The 16,762-nt window shown below is 42.5% G+C and overlaps 1 protein-coding gene across 2 annotated transcripts; it reads left to right on the forward strand.

The window, feature by feature from the left end:
- Window positions 1–140: 140 nt before the first annotated feature.
- Window positions 141–16,440, forward strand: dapk2b (death-associated protein kinase 2b). Of its 2 annotated transcripts, XM_047595682.1 has the most exons (12): window positions 141–298; window positions 942–1,108; window positions 7,678–7,899; window positions 8,533–8,671; window positions 9,816–9,945; window positions 10,028–10,076; window positions 10,169–10,195; window positions 10,302–10,454; window positions 11,558–11,603; window positions 14,191–14,280; window positions 14,411–14,491; window positions 15,488–16,440. In XM_047595682.1, the coding sequence occupies exons 2-12, from the start codon at window positions 1,032–1,034 to the stop codon at window positions 15,563–15,565; spliced, it is 1,092 nt and encodes a 363-aa protein (XP_047451638.1). In that variant the 5' UTR covers window positions 141–298; window positions 942–1,031; the 3' UTR covers window positions 15,566–16,440. The 2 variants fall into 2 exon arrangements, with proteins under 2 accessions (XP_047451638.1, XP_047451637.1); XM_047595681.1 differs by lacking the exons at window positions 14,191–14,280; window positions 14,411–14,491; window positions 15,488–16,440 and adding an exon at window positions 12,466–14,081.
- The last annotated feature ends 322 nt before the right edge of the window (window positions 16,441–16,762 follow it).

Genomic DNA, 16,762 nt, shown 5'->3' on the forward strand with positions numbered 1-16,762 from the left:
GGGTAGAGGCACCTTGCTTTAAGCCTCAGTTCCTCAAAATTGTCGCTGGGGCCCCGAGCACCAGACAGCTTTAGCCGATGGCCTCCCTCACCCGCGCTGCAGTTTCATAATAGAGCCATGGGGGGGAGGGACTTGTGCAGACACAAAAAGCCTGATGGGGCAGCGTAAAGTGTCAGAAAACAACAGAGACGTCAAAGGAGCAGCTCCCTCAGTCATCTGCAGCCATGAGCGGACTGGGACGGCTGTAAGAAAAAAACACAAGCAAGAAGTTTGCCATCAGCTCTGCATCTGACACAAGGTAAGACTGTAAGCATAATTTGGCTTTAGGGAACCTACGGGGCTGTTGAGGCACTTGTGTGAAAACTCATGAAACTCAACAGATAGGAAGTTTGTGGTATTTCACTATGTGAACAGCTGTTTTTTTTGTGTGTGTGTGTGTTCTTGCACTTGTGTGCACAGTGTTCCCTCCCATATTGTGTTCAATGCTTTACTTTTAAATTTCGATTCACGTAAGTGGTCAAGTACTAATATTTACAAAGCCTGCGTTGTTGCCTTTTTGCCAGACAAAATGTTTCACAATAGATGCCCTGCCCTAATTATCCAGAAAGGCTCTTTTTTTTCTTTTCTTTTTTTTTAATCTGTAATCCTGTTAATAATCTCAAGAACTAAACACTGTTATGCAGCTCAGACTGACACAGTTGTGTGAGTCGTACTTTGAATTTAAAAACTAAATGATCAGCGGTGAGACCAGTGAAGGCCGGAGTAAAAGAGTAAGTGTCATTTCATTTCCCTTTCTGTCGTGAGATACAGACTTTCTCGGCTGCACAGTGAAAGTAGGAGTAATCTAGTGATGGTATGCTTGTACAGCAAGCTGAAACACGCAGCCAACACTTTCATCACCGCAGTCAGAAAGCAACAGCAACTCGTCTTTGTATCCACAGGGTTGGACTTGCGGGGAAAGGGAAGCCTACTCCTGGAAAAGAGAGATCTTCAGGCGTGAACGTTGCACATCTTGGGAGATAACTACATCAATGAGGACACCTGGCATGGCGGTGTTCAAGCAACAGAGTGTGGAGGACTTCTACGAAATTGGGGAAGAGCTGGGGAGGTAAGCAAAAGCTGCCGAATGAAATGAACATGTTTGGCAGGAGATATTAAATCGGGACCCAGTCACCGAGTGAGTCAGCTCTCCCTTTCAAGTCGACTGACTCAATAGTCCCCTCGGTACACCAAGGTATGCAAACAGCTGGCCTGTTTAAGCCTGAGCCAGGGGAGTGTCTCTGCACTGATGTAGGCTGAAGTTTATGTCAAGAGATAACGTTTCAAGAGTTAACGCACCCTGAGAAAACAAGTCGTGTTCGGGAACAGTTCGGGAATGAAAAGTGATTTACTGCTCACTGACAGAGGTTTGTTCTGGGCGGTGGACCGGTGTGTGCTGAAGTTGAAGCGCTGTTCATCTGCCCTGTGCAGAGGAGATACCGAGGAAAAGGTCTCCTGTGGGGAAATAAATTAAAGGAAGTTGGCAGGGCACGATGTGGATTGAGGAAGCTACGCATTCATTTTGCCCGGGCATGTGCACCACTTACTAACAGACGGAGAGGGTGTAGAAGGAAAGAGTCTGACCTCTAACCTTTAACTATTCATCCAGGTGTACGTGCCATCTGCTCTGCAGATTCTCCTTTTTTGGCCAAATGATGCATTGGATATTGGAATTCCTCATGTTTTCCTTCATGTTAATCTGGAAAAGAAGTAAATTAGTGTGCAGCTCACAACTTGCAGCTCAAACGTTGTTCATGTTTTGACCATTCTAATCAATCATATCTATTATAATATAGTAATTGATTAGTAATACACATTAGTTTTCTAAAACACATTAGTAAATCATTTACGAAAATGAATGAAGGCATTAGTAGCAGGTTCTAAATTGTAAAGCCTGTAAAAGTTTGAACAATTCTTCTTCTTCAAAACAAATTGGCTGACATGGATTGTTTAAAGGCTGATCGCATCTGCTGGTTTTGAACTCTCAGCTTGTGGCTCCGCTTTGTGTCGAGCTTCGTTCTCAGCGCTACTATCACGTAGATCAAAAACATGACTCTACTGTGGTCGAAAGCCGCAGATGCTCGCCACTGAAAAGTTTTTCCGTGTTTCTTTTTTTTTGTTTTGTTTTTTTTTGTTTTTTTTTTGCTTATACAGAACAATTTTTTTTTTTTTTACCACCGGTGTTTCTCTGAGCACTTCGGAAGAGTCTCACCCCGCCCACAGTTTTGACATCCTAGTGGGTTCACACCTCTCCACTTCGCAAAACTGTTACTCAGTTGTCCTCTTGAGGGTGGAAAAAACTTGACATGGGGGGCAAAAAAAAAAACAACAACATAAAAACATTGATCTGTGTGCACTGTTTGACACATTGTGTCCTCTGTGGAACTGTTGAGTGTGTATTCGCCATGTGCTGAGGGGCTTCTTTCCGCTAATGACACACAGCTTTGGATGAATCTATCTGAGAGAAAAAAAACAGCCTTTGCTTTAGCTGTTAGACATTTACTGGCAACTGTACCTGTGCTCTTGCCACCTGAGTGATGACACAGATGATGACATATAGTAGGAAATACATGATGACGTACAGTGTCTGCGTACAGCTACCACTGGAACACCCAGCCCTCACCCACCCACCCAAACACACACACTTCGTCACACACACACACACACACACACAAACCCCAAACTGGTGGTCTGTTTATGAATGTAACTGCCAAGGTAAGACTTTTTGGACTCTATTTTTGTCCCCGTGTCACTATTAAACCCAAGAAATGTTTTACCTTTACTAGAGGCCACAGTGGTGAAAGAGTCATCATCAAACAATTCACAGGACTCACGTCTTTGCGTGTCTGAACAAAAATAAATGACATCCGTTTTACCCAAATGATGAAATGACAAAATATCGGTTTACAACTTGGAGAAATAGAGGATATGACACCTCCACTAGTCGATGACTCCTACACAGGTTTCACATCACTGGTTTGCACATCGGGGTGGCTGTGTTTGATTGTAGACGTGCCCAGATGCAAAGTCAGTGAAATATATATATATATATATATATATATATATATATATATATGTATGTATACTGGGTGATATTATTGCAATGTCCTAAAAAAAAGTGTAATATTCTTGATCTAGACAGCTATCAAATCTTTATGGATATCTGCCTGGTTTTCAAAGTTTTGAATGAATTCATCCGGAGAAAAAAACATTGACAGACGAAGAACGAGAGCTCTAACTAGACGTGACTGTCACTTGTTCCCAAAGGCGTTAAATGAAGGCAACTGGACTTGTAGAATTTCTCGCCACTCATCTTCATTTCTGAGAGACTAGTGGGAGGTTTAAGTAGGAAAACTCTGTGGGTAAACCCATCAGAAACTTGCTTGACCAGAAATTGGTGCCACTTATTTCCATATTAGCTGAATACTTACCTGACTGTCACATACCGAAGTGTGGGATTAACCGGTAAAACCATTTGGGTTTTATCTGTAAGACACATGCATGGAACAAGTTACCACCACACATCTGAAACTGTGACAACTACTTGCTTGTTTTGAGAGAAAAAAAAAAAAACCCAAATATTGGTTAAAAATAAACCAGACATGTACTCAAATAGCCTGAATAGCTTTCTTAATCTGATGCATACTCTCTGGGTTTTTGGTCCATTAATATTTTTTTGTTGGTTAAATGGTTTGTCATAATGTTGTCTGTTTCGATACTGGTTGTCTGTGTCCTTTTTGGTTTGTTTTGACATTGTCTATCTTTGTCTGGCTCTGTATTTGTCTATTGTGCGATTGTTGTTTTAAAGCCTTCTCTGTCTGACTACGGCTGAAAATTAGCATTTGTGCTGAATCCGGCGGATTTACATTGATGACTAATGCATCAGTGTTGATTAATGTCACAGTTCAATAAACTTTTAATAATAATCATAATATTGGTTTATATATATATACTGTATCATCCACAGCCATTAAAACCACTGACTGCACTATGGTCTGCTGGAAAAGGTTTGGACATGATAACATGTGGATGTTACTTTGTTAGCAGGATACAGCCTGACACACACACATACACAAAAAAAAGTTTAGGAACACCTTAAAAAACATGAAAAACTGCACAAGGTGTTGACCTTGGCCTCCAAATTCACTAGATCCCAAACCGATCAAGTATCTCTGGGGTGATCCACGGAGGCCCCACCCCTCAACCCACAGGCCCCAAATGACCCCACTATCAACACTGTGTTGACAGACACCACAGGACACACTCACAAGGCCCATGTTTTCTGATAAGTCACAACTGTTTTGGAGACTCAAGGGAGAACCTACACAATGTTAGGATATCTAGATACAACATTACAATCATTTACAGCTGTACTTTGACTTGGCAGAGACTGCGATGGTGGTAAACGTTCTCGCGCTAATGTTTGCATTTCAGTTCTTTATATATACGGTGAACCACGTCCGTCCCTAAATATGGGGTCTCACAAAGCTGTCACTCTTAAAACGAATTCAAAGCAGAGCAGTAGGAACGCTCTGGGTCACATCTGACCACGCATCAGCCCCGGTTGGTATTTCCAGGCACTGCAGTAATACATTTTAGAACAAATTCACGCAAGAAGGAAATGAATTAGAGAAACGTTTTCAGTTTGCAGAAGTGCGTGTTGCCTGTGGGGAGGCTGCAGGAACGGCGGCGGCGCTCATTTTGGGCGACTGTGAATCGCGTGCTAGACATGTTGAAGTGAGAAGGGCTTTCAGGCGTGAGGTGGACAGGTGTTGCAGATGAGCAGGGCAGTAAAGCGACACAGGATGCGGTTAAGAACACGGCGTGTGTATATAGCACAGGGTCATTCGTGAATGGGGGAGAGGGACAAGGATGGGACGAGTAGAGATTCCTGCTGTAGAGTAAAAGTAAAATATGTGTTTATTCAGTGCGGCTGGGCGGAGGGAACTCCATGCTGACCTTTGGGACGTTTTCCAGAGTTGCCATTTAACAGAGGTCATCCCATCCCATTACTGTCAGCAAACAGACCCGCTGCTTAACAGATGCTCTGCTGAACACTATGAAGGCGTAGGGGACTTCAAATAAATAGATAATATGGTTCATGAAGCCTGTCTTTGTGTTTTCAAGTAAGGAGTGAACAGAAACTGTAATTTCTTCAAAGGTCAATTATTTTTCTAAAAATCCATAGCTGCCGTCTTGGCCCTCCTTCACATCAGATTTGCACATCATGAGAGAGCGGTTGGGCGCGGGGCTCGGTCAATTACGTATCTGGCAGTTTGTTTGTCCCGCTGCCCCAGAGGTTGCTCAGTTGAGAAATGTGTTTAAATATTGGGTCGGCGCCACTCGTCCGAGCATTCCTCCAACCTTGTCCGTGGCTAATGACCTTCAGCTGTTGGAAGTGGAAACTCTGCAGAGAGATGGTACTTTCAGCTCCACCCGGCGGCTTAGAGCTAAGACGGACGGCACGCCTGGCCCGTTGTGGAATACCGCTCCCAGCATCACTGTGTTACTCTACACTGTGTAGCGACGCTAACGTAAAGCCCCCTACGCTGACGTTTGTGTCGGGCCCTCTCTCTCGCATGTGAGCTACAGCTATCATCATAAGGGGTTACTGTGTTGCTCGGTGTTGCTCAAGAGGCAAATCAAGGCCACTGTTGGTGCTCTTGCCATGTGACTGCTCCTCCCCTTGGGGTACTTAAGGCCTGTTTTTGCAAGTGGAATTTCGCTGGGGCGACTTTTCCTCCTCCTCCTCAGTTCACACATTATCATAGTCGTCTCTAACAGGGTCAGCCTTTCAGGGAGGACTCAGGGGTGGAGATGTCCTGTGAATAGAACAGGCTGAGGGAGGATTTGAGATTCCACTCCCGCTGTTCTTGATCACCCCACACGCTGTTTTTATTTCCCCTTATTGCCTTGCGTTTGTGACTCTTTGTGGACGGTTGTAGCAATGTGCAGTCGAGAATATGTCCCCACTCTTTCTCTTGTTCTTCTTATTCTTCTTTTCCCTCTTCTTCTCCCCTATCTCCCCTGTTGAGACATGTCCACACACATATTAAATGATCTCAAATGAACTACCTGGGGCTATGGCTGGGTTGATGCCTTCTCACAATATGGAAGCTATACGGAGGCATTCAAATCTATTGTTCGAAAGCATTCATTTAGACACAATACATGTACAACTAACCCTACTGTACTTTTGTGTTGCTTTTTGAGTCACTAGTTTAAATTCCACTTTCGCTCCAGTGTGGAAGTGGGTGGATGTCTGTGCTTGTCTGATAAAAATGCACATCGTTACCACTTTTGCAGCTATTTTTTTTTCTTTTTTTTTTAAAGCATTGAATAAGAGTAATTTCAGAGCTCCCAGATGCGATCATAAATGAGTAAGCGCAGGAGTAGGGTGCGGCTCGAAAGGAGGAAAACTGGAACTGCGGTTTAGGGAAAGCTGATGGGACAATAGCCGCTTTAAACCACGGATTGTATGTGTTTGTTTTGTGATGCTCTGGTCAGTGCAGGTGTAACCGTCTGTGTGTGGGAGTCCAGGAAGCAACTGGATGACACAGGTTTGAGTGATACAGGCTTGCTCCTCGTAGCAAGCCTCCCTTTCATCATCCTTCTCTGTCTTACTCGTGCAGCTCAGCGGATCTTTTTCTTTCTCCCCGGCAGCAGCGGTGGAGCGGTGGCCAAGAGGTGGCAGATGGAGAAGAAAATGCTGTGGTTGGATATTCTTAGCCCGCTAGACACTGACTAGACTCAGGAATCTTTGTGTGGACAGTTATATAAAAAAAGTGTAAAGTCCCTTCTTGTTGCCATCTTCAGAATTTGCTAACATTTAGAAGCCAACCATTCTTAAACAGCCCAACACTGAACGATGACTTATTTTCACAGTCTGAATGTATAGAAGAGGTGGTTTCAGCCCATGGCAGCAGGAAGAGAGCAGTAGGAGTGGTTTAGCATGCTTAGTCAAGTCTGAGATTACAAGGGCTGGTGTGATAATAAACCTATAGAGACTCCCTCACATGTTGGAAAATATTTTCACACTTCTCTTTGGGTCTGTCCTTAGGACAGCGATGAGTGAGTGACTTATATTAGGGGAGTGACAACAAGAGAAAATGTTCCACTGTGTTAACTGGTGGAGTCCGGTATTCAAGAGCACTAATTAGATGTCACAAGCACATATGTATCAAGTATAAAAGGCGAAAACAAGAACACAGCGATCCAGTGAGAAATAGACACCGAGCCACACCTCTGTTGTGAAATATTCAGAGTTTTTGGGATTTTTGCAGCGCGCTGAACACACGAGGATGGCTAGAAATTTGGCAGGATATTGGATGGGGTGGGAGGACAGAGGCTCTGTCTACACCACCGGCTTGTCTGATTGTTCTTTGTCTCAACGGGAAACAGGAAGTGATGGAATATACTACAATATTTCAACTCTTTCTGACACTCTGCTGATGTCCGTCTGTTCAGCCATATCCTGTCGTTAAGTGTGAAGAATTTATTTAGGAAATCGTTCTATATCTCAACACTGCCTGTAGTACACAGCAGAGGCAACTGATAGTGACTGACTTGGCTCGTCAAGACCGCAGTAATATTGTGGCTATTAATCTCTGTGTCTTTCTGCTTCTTTCGTGTCTGCAGCGGGCAGTTTGCAATCGTCAAGCGCTGCATAGAGAAGAGCACAGGAACAGAATATGCAGCCAAGTTCATCAAGAAGCGTCAGAGTCGGGCCAGCAGACGTGGTGTGAGAAGAGAGGAGATTGAGAGGGAGGTGGACATCCTGCAGCAACTCCAACACCCCAACATTGTAGCGCTGCACGACGTGTACGAGAACCGCACAGACGTGGTGCTCATCCTCGAGCTGTGAGTCACTGCGAGACAACACAATACACTTAATCCCCTCTGAGAACATTCAGACATCTATCCATACTTTGTTTTGTCCTTTACAATGAGTGAAATGATTAGAACCTACACATTATGTTTCATTGTTTTAATGTGTGCGCAGCATTTTGAATGTTTTCTGCTGGTGTTCCTGTTTCTGATCTTTGTGCACGTTCCTGTGTACATGCATTGTTTGTTGAAGCTGTGTTTGCTGAAAGAATCGAATGCCTCTGACAAAGTCAACAATGCTCGTGTTGAAAAGAGGCCTCTGCGTCCTCATCTGGGTCTAGCTAGTGCCTGGGAACACGGAGGGCTTACTGTAATTAGAACTAATTGAAGAACTCAGCCTAATCAAATAATGGTGAAGTAACTGATGGACTGTTAGCTGCATATCTTTGAATGGACATAAAAGAACACAATGTTCATCATGGACTACCAATGATTGATGATTTATAAGTAGGACAAGCTCTCTCTAAACGGATCCAGGTTGTCGCCCCCAAACAAACATATCTAAGGCATTCAGGTCTTCCTCATCCAAGAGCACACTTAAGATAACGTTCTGGAGAGGCCGGATTATCTGAGCCCACGGTCACAGAGTGTGTATGTGTGTTGCAGGGTCTCAGGAGGAGAGCTGTTTGATTTCTTGGCTCAGAAGGAGTCTCTCAGCGAAGAGGAGGCCACTCAGTTTATCAAACAGATCCTGGACGGAGTCCAGTACCTCCACTCCAAGCAGATTGCACATTTTGATCTAAAGGTACAACATCATCCATCTGTTATACTATATTTGTCTCGTGTTGAAGATGAAACCCAGCAACTGCACTGTATGGCACATGCAATGTCAAAAAGGACTCTGTGTATAGCAAAACAGGTGTCTAATGTACGTGCTTGTCAGAGTCTCGCTATTTTGATTCAGACATCCTTCCTGTGTTTTGTGGCTACCATCCAAACTCTCAGATACCGACACCACAAGGTTATCTTGGCGCTTTCAGAGAGCAGTGTTGCACCCATTGCTCTCTGAAAGTCTGTCCTATATGTTAGCTACAGTGATTCATTCTTGATGCTTTAGCTTGGCAAATAAGGAAAAAGGAGTGAAGGGCTCATTCTGCCAAAGGCCTCGATTTTCTGCACTCAGTGTGCACTTTTAATTACTGTGAAATATTTTCCGTGAAGTCAAAGGTTTAATGGAAGAATGTTGCTGTTCTGCAGAGAGCTTGATCAGAAAAGTGATAAGCTAACACTTACGCATATATGTTAAATGTGATACTTCCTCGCAACAGCTAGCTTACCATCTTTTTACTATGAATCCACCAAACAGCTCCTTGTGAATTAATTTAATTTTATTCCATACAAAACACAAAAAATAAAAATAATCAAGCTGCTATGATAAAACAGTTGATTGCCAGGCTGTTGGTTCAAACTGTGTGTTATTGTATTTTAGATAGATAGATGGATTTTGTTACTTATATTCAGGCTAGCGGTTTCTGTTTCCTTTTTCTGTGTCTCCTTTATCGCTATTCCTAATGCTATTGCTATCGCTATAGCAAGCTATTGACTCAATTTTGGAGTCAGTCTCAAATGGCCGTTAGAGAAACTGGCTTAATTTTTCGTCCCTGGAGTTTGCTACTGAGCTACATTAAGCTAGTCGGTTGCTAACAGAAGAAGCATATTTAGCATGCAGCTCTACAGGATGTGGGAGTGCATGAAAAATAACTGCCAACGTGTCAAACTTTTATACTGTACACTAACAATGACTACAACTTATTTGCTTTAATGCTTACACAAAAGGTGACTTTATCCAGGTAACTTCTTTTGCTATTAGTGCTGTTTATGTATTACCCAATCTTGGTATTAGTAGTAATCTGCTGAAAAATGTGATTCTCTGTTCTCTTCTTCTTCAGCCTGAAAACATAATGCTGCTGGACAGGAGTGTTCCTTTACCCCGCATTAAGCTCATAGACTTTGGACTTGCACACAAAATAGAAGCCGGGGCAGATTTCAAAAACATTTTTGGCACCCCTGAATTCGTTGGTAAGCTTTCACATTTGAAGAAGAGGCTTGGTGTTTGGCCTGGTGCTGTTTGTGATGTTGAGTGTGCGCTGTCTATTTTCAGCTCCAGAGATAGTCAACTATGAGCAACTGGGATTGGAAGCAGACATGTGGTAAGAGCCTTTAATTACCTCTGACTCTTCAGACTTCCATACAACAGCCTACAGTGAATATCTTTGGATTAACCTTGTGTTGTTTTTCACAGGAGCATTGGAGTCATCACTTATATACTGTAAGTTGGGAAGATTTGTGATTATTCACGGGAATCTCGATGTATCTAAAGAGATTATCGAGGGAGGTCTGAGTCAGCATTTTGAATGTCTGTGCTGTTGTTTTAGTTTGAGCGGTGCCTCTCCTTTTCTTGGCGACACGAAGCAGGAAACGCTGGGAAACATCTCGGCGATGAACTATGAGTTTGATGAAGAGTTCTTCAGCAACACTAGCGAGCTGGCCAAGAGCTTCATCCGACAGCTCCTGGAAAAGGACACGAGGTAACAAACAGCTGAACGCCAAAGGTCAAGTTCAATACAAAGCCCAGCATTAGGGGTTTCGCTGAAATAAATCCTCATGTGCAGCCCTGATCCAAATGAGAATGAAAGAACAGTCAGTCTACAGAAATCTAGAGCAAGGATTTAGGCACAATTGTTTTGGGTACACAGTGTGAAATAAAATAAGCTAAATAAGCGTTACTTATAAACTAATTATTAGAGGTCTTTCTTGGTACCATGTGCAGTCTTGCTCTTGTGTCTTAACATGTGTTTCCCATTTAAATGCACCTCCAAGAAACTGAATATTCCAGTGAAAGTTGAGCTCTGACTGTATTCCTTTGAGCTCACTGATGAAGAGATCAAGTAGGGACCCGCTACCCTACCTACTATATGTGCTTTATATTAAACTCAGCCTAGTGCAAATTACAAATATACATTATTATTATCATTTTGCATTCAGTATTAAGCTATTCAAATAACACACAGATGGAGCTATTATTTTTTTATTTCTATTTTTTGTTCTAGTCACACAGCCATCCATCCGTTAGCCTCAGTAGTTGGCTGATGGGAGCGAGCTGCACCGTTAGCTTCTCTTCTCTCTGCTAATATTGCATCATGCCTCTGGAATTTTACCTGGGGACTCAATAGACTCTCAGAACCTGACAGTTTGTAATATCTGCAATCTGCCTTGTGATTGGCTTGGCAGCGGTAAGGGCGGGGTCTACTGTGTACAGGAAGCTTAGATTGACAGGCTCGTGTGGTGTGCTGTTGAGACAGCTCCTGTGTCACTGAATGAGTGAAATGCTACTGAAAGATGTCTTCTGCCGCTACTGAGCCACTGATTTACAAAAATATGCTGGATTCATGTGTATATAAAGAAAAAAAAATTAAAATATATATATATATAAATATGTAATCAACCAAAGATTTTGCCACCCCCCTGCGGTACCTCCACAGACCCCCTAGGGGTCACGGACCCCCTGTTGAAGACCTATGCCTTAGAGATTTACGTCCTAGCAGATAACTGAATTACATGCTCTCTCTCTGATCGAGTAGTTTGGATGCGTTCACTCAGCTGCTTTTTCGTCATTTTCTTGTCGTAACAGAAAACGGTTGACTATACAAGACACCCTGAACCATCCTTGGATTAAGGTATGTACTTGATTTATGCTTCATTGTTGCATGTTTTGTATCCTACGTAACTGTTCTGAAGTCAGCACTGACCTACTACAAACATTAACAATAAATGTTGCAGGTATCGTATGGGTAACAAGGTCAGTTCTTATAGGAGTTGTTAATACGTTTTAAATGTACAAAGGCATTTGACTACAGCTCCGAATCCCAGAGCACACATCTCCTAACTGTACACCAATCAGCCACAACATAAAAACCACTAACAGGAGATGTAAATAACATTGATCATCTTGTGACAATTTAATGTTCTGCTGGGAAACTTTTGGACCTGGCATTCATCTGGATGTTACTTAGACATGTACCACCAACCTAGACCAGGCCAGGTACCCCCAACCCATAGCAACGACACTCCTTGATGGCAGCAGCATTCCCCAGGAGGATGCAGCCCGACACAGGCACACACATAAATGGTCTAGGAGCAACTCAAAAAGCATGAAAAACAGCACAAGATGTTGACCTGGCAGTCGAACCCAAACTGAGGTCTCACTAATTGTGTTTTTAACGGCATGGAAATGTAACAAGCTCCAATTTTGAAGAAGTCTACTCCCACACTGGCTGCTGATCCGCATGTGAATGATGTCTTGCTGTGGAGTCTTCATCCTGTTTGGACACAAGCAGGAAATATTACATACTCATCAAGAATGTTTGCTGCTGGGCTTTTTTTGGCACTTTTACCGGCCATGGCTTTTGCTCTAGGTTCACACACTAATCCTACAGTACCACGTCTGCTGGGATTTTCACGGCTATGTAGTGTGTTCAAGATGCAACAATGAGACAACCTCTCACTCAGTGTCCCCCCCCTCCACCCTTCTGTCTGAAGTCCTGCGGCCCCATGGAAGAGGACAGCGCCGCCCGTGAGGCCGAGAAGAAAGCAGAGCAGCTGAAGACAAAACGTCTAAAAGAGTACACTATCCAGTCTCACTCCAGCATGCCACAGAACAACACGTACGCCAACTTTGAGCGCTTTGCTCATGTGGTTGAAGACATCAGCTTGATGGAGACGGGGCTCGTAGAGGTGGCAGGAGCACACCAAACCCTGCAAGGTGACATAGAAGCTCTGCTCTCCATCTACAATGAAAAGGAGGCCTGGTACAAGGAGCAGAGTGAAACTGCGAGGAAACAGCTCTCCCTGGCCGGCTACGAGTTTCGTAAAGTCGAGGCCACCAGGAGGCTTCTACAGGAGGACCTCAAGTGTATAGATGCCAGCCTGGAGAGCATCAGCGGGAAGTATAACCACAGGCAGGGCCAGCTTGATGCTCTGAGGCAGGAGTTGAACTCTGAGCTGCAGTGGCTGCAGGAGGTCATGAGCTCCGTGCATCCCGAAGGAGCCCGCAGCAGCATCCAGAGCAGCGGCCTGAGCACAGGTGTAAAGCAAGCACTGAAGGAGCTGCTCCAACAGTCCTATGGAGGGGAACTGTGCCCCGAACCCAAACAGCCACTCACAGAGTCAGGCTGACAAACACCAACGAAGACACACTGTTGTTGACCTTAAAAACGCAAATGTGATTTTGAAAACTTAACTTTAGTACAGATCCAAGACGTTGATTTCTTTTGTCAGAAATGTTGGCAGAGACTTTTGAATGTATCTATTACCTATGTATCTATTTTTTCTTGTGTAAATAAGATAAAAATACAGTGTTGTGGAAATAATTCTCTCCAGATAAAGGAACAGTAGGTATACACATAGGAAATTTGGAAAATATACGTATTTTTTTCTCTTGAAAAGTTAAATGAGATTATGGAGCTACAGGCCACATTTAGCAAAAAGACCAGATACAGGAGAAAAACTGGCCTTGACAAAACAAACAAAAAACTAAGCTAAGCTAAGCTAAGCTAAGCTAAGCTTTTTTTTTTACAGTGTCATTGTTGTGAACTCTATGTAAGTGAGCAAAATGTCCAACAAACTATTCCTTTCAGCTGGATAATTATGACACTGGTTTATTCTTAACATGAAGCGGTAGATGATTAAACAAGATTTGGTCTTTGGTCTTTTCCAAGTTTATCCCATTTGGAATAAATTTTACAGTGTCGTGGTCAGGAGAAGACACTGGATCAAGTAATATGTTTTTTTAGTGGAATGTTACAGAACTTTTATAATTGATTGATTTTTGTTTCATTCCATAGTTTTTTTTTACAGTGTGTTGTTTTTTTAATAGCGGTTACCCATTTGTAAAGTTACATCCGTAGAAATTGTTCTTGGATTCAAATGTGCACTTTTGGTTGAATTTATTTATTTATTTTAAATATCTCAGTTTTTCTTTCTTTCTTTGAAGATGTTCTGTGAGCAGTAAAAACAGCATCGATGATAAGATCTCACATGTACAAACACCTCTCACTTCCTTATCTGTGTTTTTTTTTAAGCATCTCGTCACCTTTTTTATTTGCATTCAGACATTTCCGTCTAACCAGAAATAAATTTCAGTCGTTTATTGGGAATCCGGTTTCTACATTCCTTTGATCAATAATTTCAGTATTTGAAACATTTTAAGATAAAGACATGACAGATTCTTCTTCTGCCACTTCATCGCTCATTGTGTCTCTGCAGCCCCTGAATCCCAGACAGGCCATGGTGAAGAGGCTCTCAGTGGTCAACCTGGAGAACTTTAGGAGGCAGTACGCCAGACGCAGGTGGAAGGTAAAGTACAGTATTTGGTGCTCACTTGGATTATTGCTATACAGCAAATCAGCTTAATATTCTATCAATAAATGTCACCCTTCGCTGAATGTGTAACTCATTCTCTTTTTTGCCTTTATCTGTTCGACAGCTGTCATTCAGAATCGTGGCTCTGTGTAACCACTTAACACGGATCATGAAGAAGAGCCAGAAGCTGCCTGATCAGGACGGGGTAGGAACACACTGTTGTTTATCAGTAACATTCATCCATCCATCCATCCATCCATCCATCCATCCATCCATCCATCCATCCATCCATCCATCCATCCATCCATCCATCCATCCAGCTACAGCCAGCAGCTCTGATTGGCTTAGCTTAGCATAAAGACTGCCTGCCTCTGTCTGCCAGCACCTCTAATGCTCACTACGTGGCACCGAAACCATAATCCCTCTAATCACAATTATTCAACTAATCCATACAGAAAAAAAAGAAAAAAAAAATGATGTGTAAAACTCCTCTGGGGTTTTTCATTGACAGGAAGGAAACACTTCCTGAAGTCTCAACTAGCTCCCTAGCAACTGTGATAGTAAGACTCCCAATGCTACAAACTAAGACACGTGGCCGTAGGTAGCAGCTATTTATCTATTATAAAGACATTAAAACTATATTAGACTTCTCATCCACCACTGCAAGAAAATACACATTGTTTTGCATATGTGTAGGCGTCAGAGTTTTTTTCGGTGAGTATCTGTCCTACAGATGTTTTGCTGTGAAGTATTTGTGTTCAGCAACCTTACTTTAACTTCAGCTCTGTAAAAGCAATGACTGAACAAATGAAATTCAAGTAAAATAAAAGTAATAATGTTGAATAATCTAATTAAAATGAAGATAGAAATAATACCACAGGTTTTGTAATTTTACACATTCTTGCTGAATTATTGCGATTAAAAGCAAATCTAAAGGAAAAGTATGATCTAAGTAAAACAGTTGTTGACTCTTGTTGTAGAATTGCGGTACAAACTTTAAATGGAGTGCAACATTTGTGATTTAAATGACTGATTCTCATGAAATACGCAAACTAAACAGAAAGTTGATGTGAGGTTATTATTTATAAGCACAGGATGTTTTTTCGAACAGCGGGCCTCTGAGATTGTCATCCTTTCCTCACAGCATTAACAGAGGTGCAACTGTTACCTAACTCATGTGTGTTCTTGTTTTTTTTTTCAGAGGGATTGTGAAAGTGACCAGGAAGAAGAAATTCTAAAGCGGAGACCAAGAACCAGAAAGAGAAGCAGCACTTCCTGAGAGCAACATCAAGCTTGTCACTCGACTGGTGTTACAGCTGCGGGACGGTGACTCTGCAGCTGTTACATGTAACAAAGATCCTCTACAGCATCTATTTGAGCGGTGGCTGTAAAGGCAACTTCACCCACAAAGCCAGCGAATCCTCTGCTGTATGTTAAATAGTGTTCTTCCATTAATAAATGTGAGCAGTGTTTTCTGATGTGAGAAGATATAAGTAGGCCGTTGCCGACAGGAACTGTGTGTGTGGTAGCGTGCACACAAGAATGTAGACAGCTTCCTCTAATAAATGCAGTCTTAAAACGTCATCAGCTGTTGCTTGACGTCCGAGTGTTGGCACAGAGTTAGGCTCTGCCCCTTTTTCGTTTTTGCCGGCTCCACGCAGGTATTTGCAGAAGTGTCATTGTCCAAAGTATTGACATACATCTTCACAACCAAACGTTTACATGGTGTCTGCGCAGACACACTGTTTACCGTTAACCTCTTCACTTGCCACCCTGAGAATAATGAACTTAAGCCTGTGTGCACTGTACAGAGCTATGTGTTTACGGTTTGTGACATAGGATATTCTTAATGACTGTACAGTGCTCTCATACATTAATAACTGCATTTCATCTTACGTGTACATAAAGTCAGTATATAAATACTTTCTATACATACGTGAAACTAATTTTTGCAACTGAATTTTTAATGCAACCGTTAGGTCTTTAATGTATTTATGGTGTAAATAGACGCGAGCCAGTGCGACGTCTTAAGTCCACCTGTGCTTGTATCTTATGTCATTAAGTGGAGCTTTCTTTTTGTTTCTGTTCACACTGTTTCTGCATGCCTGTATGAACTGTAAATTGAGAATGTGTTTAATAAATTAATGAATGTGATCCGCTGGGTTTTTGGTCCGTTTTAATGAGACGAGCCCTTCATTTCGTTTATTCCTTCACTGTCAAGATGGGATCCCATGCAGATGACCAAACATGTCAACCCCAAATATGCAATGAAATGTGATAAGTCACTATCCCTGCTGAATCATAATATGAAATACGTAAACAAATGCCAGTGCATCCTGACAATAAATCAATCTCTGGGCATCAACAGACAGTGCGATAACGCACGTTCCATGGTGGCTACCGTTTTTTCTTTCAGCCGCTTTTCAGTTGATTATTCTCACAACAGTAATGCTGTTTGGGCTCAGTTGAGCTGAAG

The sequence above is a fragment of the Mugil cephalus genome, chromosome 10 (assembly GCF_022458985.1).
Source record: "Mugil cephalus isolate CIBA_MC_2020 chromosome 10, CIBA_Mcephalus_1.1, whole genome shotgun sequence".
Taxonomy (NCBI): domain Eukaryota; kingdom Metazoa; phylum Chordata; class Actinopteri; order Mugiliformes; family Mugilidae; genus Mugil; species Mugil cephalus.